This window comes from Gavialis gangeticus, unplaced genomic scaffold (assembly GCF_001723915.1).
Source record: "Gavialis gangeticus isolate Ggan-Ray unplaced genomic scaffold, GavGan_comp1, whole genome shotgun sequence".
Classification (NCBI taxonomy): domain Eukaryota; kingdom Metazoa; phylum Chordata; order Crocodylia; family Gavialidae; genus Gavialis; species Gavialis gangeticus.
Genome location: NW_017729002.1, coordinates 11,867,672 through 11,876,669, shown reverse-complemented (window position 1 = coordinate 11,876,669; position 8,998 = coordinate 11,867,672). Strand labels below are relative to the sequence as shown.

At 36.7% G+C, this 8,998-nt stretch overlaps 1 protein-coding gene across 2 annotated transcripts in view; it reads left to right on the top strand.

Moving 5' to 3' along the window:
• RBFOX1 (RNA binding protein, fox-1 homolog 1) overlaps positions 1 to 8,998 on the top strand; it is a 2,526,522-nt gene that overhangs the window by 1,752,900 nt on the left and 764,624 nt on the right. The window contains exon 1 of one of the 2 annotated variants that reach the window (XM_019507490.1): positions 327 to 914. The exons of the other annotated variant lie outside the window; for it this stretch is intronic. Within the exon in view, the coding sequence (XP_019363035.1) occupies positions 897 to 914 (18 nt within the window). The 5' untranslated portion in view covers positions 327 to 896. Of the gene's footprint in view, positions 1 to 326; positions 915 to 8,998 lie in introns of those variants that run through there. 2 annotated transcript variants of the gene reach the window in all.

Sequence of the window (8,998 nt, the reverse complement as noted above, 5' to 3'; positions counted from 1 at the left end):
ATTACAAAAATAAAGCAACCAAATATTGAATTAGCACAAATACTTTAACTCTCTTCTGATTTACTTTTCACATATCCCTGTTCCACACATTGGCAGTTATCTCCCAGCAGGACTAACAGCAGCAGCAATAACGCTATGAAGTCAGTAGATGGCTGTAGAAAAGTATGTTGAACACTCTTGTGTTAGAGTAATAAGATTGGGGAAGGCCTTGACCTGACTGGATGCTGCTTTTATCTGAAGTACATTTAAAGAGATAAAGGGGAAGCAGGGTGCAGTACATGCTCCTTTCTTTTCTGTAGGAGCTTTGCTTTGAGTTTAAGCAATTCTCAAATGCAGGACTTGTGAACTGAGTCCCTTAGCAAGGAAAGGTAATAATGGCTTGAGTGCCACTGGAGTCACCTGTCTTACTCTGATTTTTTTTTCCTCAAGACGTCTTAGAAATCTGCCTATAAATTCCTACAGAGGGGGCTTTTGTAAATCCCATATTAGCTATCAGGAAGTGGTATATCCCTGTTTGTTTATTTATTTATTTTTTTGCTTTCACCAATGTAGTTGGCTGCCTTTAGTGCACGGACCTGCTCATTAAACAGACACACCAAGAATTGTTACCTAAGCAGGCTTGACAGTAAAGAAAGGACAGGCAGAGTTAGGGAGAAAAAGGGAAGAAAAAAAGACAGCCTGAAGCAAGTCACTTCACACGCAGAAAGAGCCACTGAACGAATGCTATTCTCATAAACAAACAAAAAATATCTTGTATAAGAAAAGAAGAGAACTGTGAGGACTTGACAGAAAAAGGCAAGATTTTCTACCCACTGGTTTCAGTTTTCCTTCCAGACATACTTGGTGAAGTAAGGAGACTTCTGTTTGCTGACAGAGCCCTTGATTTCTCTTTCAACATGATGATGTATTTGTGGGTAGGTAGTGTCTCTCTCCATGTCAATCTTTTATTAATAAATTGACTTCGGAACTATAGATTTTAGCTTATAATAATAGCATATTTTGTGATATGTAAAGGTGTCTATGCTGCAGGATAGCCTAGCACAGCTAGTGTACAGTACATGTGCTTGCATTACCAATGGGAGTTTAAACAATCTGGTTCATTAACGTTAAGCTGCATTTTATTTTCAGGGTTTTCAGGATGTGTCGTAGTGCACTGCTTTCTTTTCCTTGCTTTAAAAAATGTTATAATTGTGTCTCTAAGATTCACTGTGCGTTTCAGTCATGAAACGAATGCTGCATCACTTCTGACTGTACAGAATTTGCTTTCTTTTTAAATAATGAAGCAATCTTAATATCCTTAAAACTTCTGAATTATGTTACTCAATCTAGATGTGTATGTAATACTTTTTACAATATTTCTTAGCTTGTGAAGTATGTGGCAATTGATGGATTTGTTCAAGTCGTTTTTCATTCAGCATTGTTCTGATTCCTTGCAGCAAAATCTGTTCACCTGAGGAACTAAAAAAGGCAGAGCTGTAACATACATATTGTCAATTAGTGAGCATATTAACTTGTTAGTTCATCTAGGTGTAGACCCAAATAAATTATTCACTAAAAATGTTAGTGAAAAAGAATGTATAATTTATATATTTAGAGAAATACATATATATTTCTCTAATCTTCAAAGCATTAGCATCTTCTAGGGAAATGCTTTAAATGAACCCATTTGACAACCTTTATTTTTTTAAATTGAAAATGTATTGAAAAATAGAAAGGGGCTCACTACTTATCTGGGCCGCCCATTCAAAATAGACTTATGTGCAGGTGACACTCTTCAGAGATTTTATTAGTAAATCACTGTCTGCTTAAATTGCTTGTGGTTTCTGCTGTAAGTTCCCTTTGGCAGCTTCTTCTAATTTCTGTTGACTCTGAAGTATTATAAGAACTTCTGTGGGCTATGCAAAAGGCACTGTATGCTGACTTTTAAGTTACTTATTTCAGTTCTTTGACCTGTTATCTTTTCAAGAGCTTCACCAATCAGTGAAGCTTATGATATGAGTTCCTTTTTTTCAGCATGCTGTAGCACAATAAGTTAGTTTAGTTTTCACAAGCGATACCTATTCATGTACTTCAGCAGCGAGAGGTATCACAGACTACTGTCCATTTATTCTTTAACCCTTTACCATGATTCTTAGTTTTATTGTAACTGTATAACCATTAATTCAAATTTGTAATTTCGTATACTTAAGTATGTTAATATAAAATCTGAGCTGTGGCTATGACAACCTGGTTTTTGGTAATATTTTAAATATTTTTTGTCTTTGTGTTTAATACATTAGCATGTAAGTGATCGAAAATACACAATAAATATTTGAGGATGATGCACATAATTTTGAATGGGAGGGGCAAATTATGAGCATATGTGGTACTATATTTTTGTTACTTTTATTCAAGCTGTTTAATAGGAAACACTATTTTAGTTAAGGCCTTAGTCTTTTCTTTTTTTTTTTCTTTTTTTGGAGATCATATGTATCCTTGTAAATGGGAAAAGTTATATCCGTAAGTTTAATTACAGGTACCTATTCAGTCTTTTATTATCTTTAGTGTTGATAACTAGTGTAATTCGTATTATTTATTAATTTTCCTAGCTATGCCTGTGTGTTATCACCCAAAGCACAAGAATAAGCAGTTTCTGGTGGTTTGCCCTCTTGGGTTCTAAAAGCTTACTGACCTGTTTTCTTAGTAATTAATCTTTGACCTTTAAAAGCCCACTCCTTCAATTTTTATTTTCTTCTTTTTGACTTATATTTTATGGTACTTCTTATTTTTATTATCAGCATGTATCAACCAAAAGAATGTTTATATCCTTTTTTTGGTACTACTATACCTGGGTATTAAACACTATTTCCATTTTTAATTTGTCTTTACTAGTATACACGATTTAACTAAAACCTCCAAATCAGATTAGTTGGAGGCATGCTGAGAATGAAAAGGTTTTATTATATTTAAATACTCCTGTTTCTTTAGGTTCTGGAAATTAGGAAGGATTTGTTCAGAAAAGATTTTATTTTTTCTTAATAGCAGCAATTTTGTACCTCCAACATATGTATGTGTGTGTGTGCGCGACAGAAAGAGAGTGAAAGAGAGAGGGGCAATTGGTAAATGAGCTTTTGACACACAATATGTATACAGGTGCAATGTATACATATAACGAAGTATGAAAGGCTTCCCACTGGCACTACTTCAGCATTAATTGCAACAATGTAATTAAGTAAAAGCCAGTCAGTATAATATTAATATAACTTTTGTGAGAAGTGAGTCTTTTTCATTTTTTGTATGTGTAATATATATTATTTTGCCTTTTCTGACCAATGTAGATATGGGCCACATGATCCACCACTTAATTTGACAGTTCTACTATGTTCTTTTACTCTGTGTGAAATATTAAACTGGGTATAAAATGAGAAAGGCAATTTGTATTTTCATATTCTGTACTGTTTTGCTAATTAGTGTCCTGGAATCATTGTTTTCAGTTTTAGTATTGACAGTTTCTTTCTTGGTTTCTGTATAGCGAGCAAACTGTGCATCAGCCCCCTTAATGATATCTAACAATTTCCTTGTGGTGCAGTTTACATCTAGAGCTATTCGGTGTGTTGAATGTAATATTCCTATTTTTTGTCTTTTTTCCAAACAAAAATGTGTTTTGAAAGATTCCAAAAAGTGGAGAGAGACATTGGCCTGTCAACCCTGATGAATGAAACCCTTTATCCACAGTACAAACAACCCAGTGATACTTGTGCTCCCACCCTAAGGAGAAAGGAGCACCTCTGGTGAAGCGAATGAAATTCAGTTTCCATGCCTATTAAACCTTATACCCTTTGCTGAGACAGCTTTTGCAAGTGTGGCATTTATGATATGGACACATGTGCTATAAGAACTTGACTGCATCTACCAGCCAATTTCACACTGGCTATCAATTCTTAAGGATTTTTAATCACTAATGACTGGGACTGGATTAGAACAGGCACCAAGTCAAAACAATGTACATGCTTTTAACTAGACCCCTGAACCCAATGCAATACAATATGTTCATTTATTCAGGTAGTAGACCATTACACTGATGATAAAAGGATTTCCTGACAAGCTATGATGTAAGTATCACAATGCTGTACAGTTAATGCTTGGTGGATACTTTTAGAGAGACCAAAACAAAGACTTTCTCACCTTTCCCCGAAATAATTAATGTAAATTATTTTATGTAGAATGCTAAGAGGCTGTTGTCCACAGAAACATCGTAAGTGTCTGACTTCTCAATTGGAAATTGAAATGTCTAAATGTCAGTAAGTTTTGAGCTTTCTGTCCAATAAGTGGGAGAGGAGGTTACCTTGCATCTTACATTTTTCAGTACTTTGCAAGACTGATCATTCAATATCCATTTCCCATACTGCCTCTACACTTCATGTCTCATAGGTAAGCATTGCTTTTCAATAATTATTCAATATCATGAAAATATTCTTTTACAAGAAAAATAGTCCTGGCATAATGTATTTTTTTCTTTCAGGAATTTGAATTGTGTCATCACTATGTCTTAGTCATTTTAAATATTTTGAGTTGGAAGACAGTGTTGAATAAAAATATGAAGTCATGTGATATCAAATATTATTGTAAAAATATTCAGGATAAAATAATTTTAAAAAATACCAGTGACCAACATGTATTCCTACACATATTTTCTATTAATTTCATGCTAAAGTTCCATGAAATACATGGCAATTGGTTTTTTGGGGGGGGAGGGGAGGGTTTGTTTTGTTTTGTTTTTTAGTCTTTGGTCGCTACTTACTGAAACACATGGCACAGTTTCCTCAATCTGTTACTCTCCTGAAAAATTGCATTGGCATTCATTTTTTTTACATAGAGCTGTTCATAAGGATATTTTGTATACACGTAGAGGAGATTTTTACTTGGAGCTTTGGAGAAATATTTGATCAAATGAGCTAGGTTTGAAAGCATTTCAGCAGATTAAATTTGTTCTTGCCCAAACTGGTAGTTCACAGACATAAAGGAAGAAACTGAAGTGTGTGTGTGTGCGCGCACGTGTTCTTGTTGTCCTTTGTGGGTGAATGCAACCACAACCACCAAGGAGGAGGAAGAAGAGAGAAAAAAATGGGAAAGAAACAGGGAGGGAGAAAAGAGAAGAGGAGAAAAAAAGGAAAAAGGAGAAAAGAGAGAGAGGAAAGAAAAAGAAGAGGGTTGGAGGCTAAGTTGCATGGGTATGAAGGTGATTTATAAGTCCAAACTTTGTCTTGAATAATCTACTGCAGCAGGGTCAGGAAAGCAATGAGGACTGGGTATGAGAGGTTTTCATTTGCTTGGCCATACATTTCTTCATTGCTTCTGCCGTACGTTGTTGCTCGAAGGCCAGTGCTCCATTCTGGATTAATGACCTCCAAGATGGATGGTCACGAGTGATTTGCTCACATGACCCCAGGTCAACACTGAAACTCTTTAGGGACATCTTTAGGGTGTCCTTGTACCACTTTATTTTGTGCTCTGCAAGAACCTACTCCATTTGACAGTTTGCCATAGAAGATTTTATTCAGTAGGTGAGTGTCGGGCATTTTTGAAAGGTGGCCGGCACATCTTAGCAGTGCCAGTTTCAGTAGAGTGTGAATACTGGGGAGAACTGATCTTTCAAGCGCCATGGCCTCTGGAATCTTGTCCTGCCGCTTGATCTTTAGTATCTTTTGCAGGCAGCACAGGTGGAAGTGGTTTAGTTTCTTGATATAATGCTGGTAGATGATCCAGCTTCCACAGGTGTAGAGGAGGGGCAGAAGAATTATGGCTTGTATACCTTCAATTTCATCAACATTCCCATTCCTCTGTGGTCCCAGACTGATTTATGGAATCTGCCAAAGGCCACGCTAGCTTTTGCTAGTCTCGTGTTGACTTGGTCATCAATGTGGACAGCACAGGAGACCGTGTTACCTAGATAGACAAACTTGTTGACCATCGACAGTTGTTGGCCTTTCCTGGAGACGTGTGGTTCCTGGGGAGTTGTGCCAGGCACAGACTGAAACATCAACTGGTCGTCTTCATGTTAAAAGTGAGTCCAAAGTTGTCACAAGCTGACGAGAATAGGTCCATGGACTGCTGCATGTCAGCCTGTGAGCCTGCACATAATGCACAGTCGTCACTCAGAGCCTGCACAGGTAGAAGATGTCTCTGTCAAAATGGTACCTGATCCCCGTACCAAGGTCATCGTCTTGGAAGGCATCCGACAGTATGGTAGAGAATATCATGCTGAAGAGGGTAGGTGTGAGCACACAGCCCTACTTGAATCTATTTGTGACCAGAAAGGGGTCAGAGAATAAGTCATTTGCAGTGACACATGCCATCTTGCCATCATGGAACTGTTGAACCATATTGATGAATTTTCCACAGCATCCATACTTCTTCATCATTTCCCAGAGGCTTTCGTGGTTCACCCTGTGGAAGGCTTTGGTGAGGTTGATGAACGTGAGGAGAAGGTTGATGTTCTGTTTCTGGCACTTCTCTTGAAGCTGCGAGGTTGCAAACACCATGTCAGTGGTTCCATGTCTTTGGCTCTCAGACAGTAGGTCATTTAGATGGATTGTCAGCCAGTTGAGGAGGACTTTCATGAGTATCTGCAGGCAGTTGAGAGAAGGGTGATGCCTCTGTGGTTGTCAAAGAGTTGGCAATTTCCCTTCCTCTTGTACAGGTGGATGATGAAGGCATCCTTGAATTCTTGAGGGACTACCTCCTGCACCCACATACAGCAGAAGATCTCAGTTAGTTTCTCCATGAGGTCCTGACCACCTGATTTGCAGTCCTCTGCTGGAATCACATTGGCTCCAGGAGCTTTGCCACTAGACACTTGTCATATGGCCTTCTGGAATTCTGTGATTGTAGACAGAGCTTCAAGTGAGGTGTTGATGCCGATTTAAGGCACCTTGCATATGGCATCCATGTTGACAGAAAAAGTCCGACTGAGGACAGTGCTGAAGTGTTCAGCCCATCTCTGAAGGATCTGGGCCTTGTCAGTTAGCAGCGTGGTCCCATCCACAGACAGCAGGTGGGAGGATCCAAGGACCTGTGGAACACAGGCAGTCTTTAGGGCATCAAAGAACTTATCTATATGTAATAGCCCATGGGTTGAAGTCATGGGCCAGATATTCCAGTATACTTCAATTTGTATGTTTAAAATTATTTATATTATATTATATTTTTGTGACAAAGGTTTGGACCATAAAGCATTCAAAAGCAGGACTAAAGGTTACAGGTCAAAAATATTTCTTCAAATATATTTTCTATAAAACTGGGCATGACAGGACTCAGTTTATAACTTTCAACATTACACTTAACAATATTCTCACATCTAAGGAAGTGCAAATTGGTGTTTGTGTGATTTAGAAAAAGACCACTTGTGTGACTGTAATAAAGAATTATGTGGGCAAAGAAAACTTTAAAATGGAACGCATTTGAGGGGGAAAATGTTAAATACCATCACAAATTCTTTTATCCTTTTTGCATTTTTTTTCCACCACAGAAGAGTTCTTTGCAATTTTTTGACACCATCTATAATATTGCTTAGATTACTAAACTGTCTACCATTCTAAAATTCAAAATATGTATATCTCTAGATAGACATAAGACTACACACTAGGAATTATCCTTGATCTCATTTTATCTAATTGTCACCCTGCTTTCATTCAGTCTCTCTCAATTGGTCCTTTCATGTCAGGCAATGAAATTGCTGCATTATAAATAGAAATACTATTATTCAGGTTTATTGAGTCAAATGTCCTTGAAAATGCTTGAAATTCATATCAGTGCTCCATATTATTAAATCGTTTTGTATTTTTCTGTGTTAATGACAAAAGGTACATATTTATTCAACATCAGCGGTCATGCAGTCAGCCATGGAGTATGAAGCTGCATGTTTTATTCAAAATCCCTATGGAAACTAATGGGAGGATCACTTGGACTTGGAAAGTACCTGCAGTTGTTCAGCTAATATGTTTGAATGTCTCTTAACTGAAAGGATTATAAAGTAATCAAAATATTTAGGTAACAAAAACTATACTGAAATGCTCCACTTGTGCACTTTTCCACACATCCATTCTTCATTCTTTCTATTTATTTTATATTATAGGTTATCGATCCATAGCTTTTTAAGTAGCAGATAGCCCACTTTGTCTATTAACTTGACATGTACTTGAGAAGCTTCTGTATAGGTAGGTGTAGTACAATGTGCTTTGAAGAGTGCATATACTATGAAATCTTTAGTAAGGAAAAAAATTCCAAATTATGAAAAGAATGACATCCCCCATGGGCACTTGCAGCTGTCCACTGCAGTTTTAGTATTAACAGGGTTTTGTTTGTCTGGGTTTTGTTTTTTAACTAAATTTCACATTCCCTTGGTATTCTATTTTCCTTCAGATAATAATAAAAAAAGCCTAGCTTAGGTTCTCTTATAGATCTGTTCTTTGGCACTTACATACTGTAGAAACAGCAAATGTTATTTGCATGCACACTTTTCTAATTTGCATGAAAAAATACATCCTGTATATGTGATACCTATGTATATGTCAATACATGAAGATCGAGAAAACTGTTGAGCGAGTGAAATATTGTTTGCCTTGAAATATGTGAATTGATGCTGGGTCATATGGAGATATTAAATGTGATGTTTCCAAATAAGAACATTCCCAAATATTACACACTTCTAGAATTGTCTCCTACTAAAACCATATAAAATGTTGTCATCAAATAGTTTAAATTTTCTAAATATTTTTCCAGATTAAGTTTGATACATCTTCTCTTTCTTTATGGACTTAATCTCTTCCCTGAATGTTCACCTGAAATTTCTTTTAGTAATACATAAGAGCACAACTTTAAAAATTATTTCTACTAGACCCAAAAGATTTATCTTTCAGAGTTGTCAAACAATGCTCTATTGCTACAAGAAATTATCTTATTGCTCTGTGTGTGTGTGTGTGTGTGTGTGTGTGTGTGTGTGTGTGTGTGTGTGTGTGTG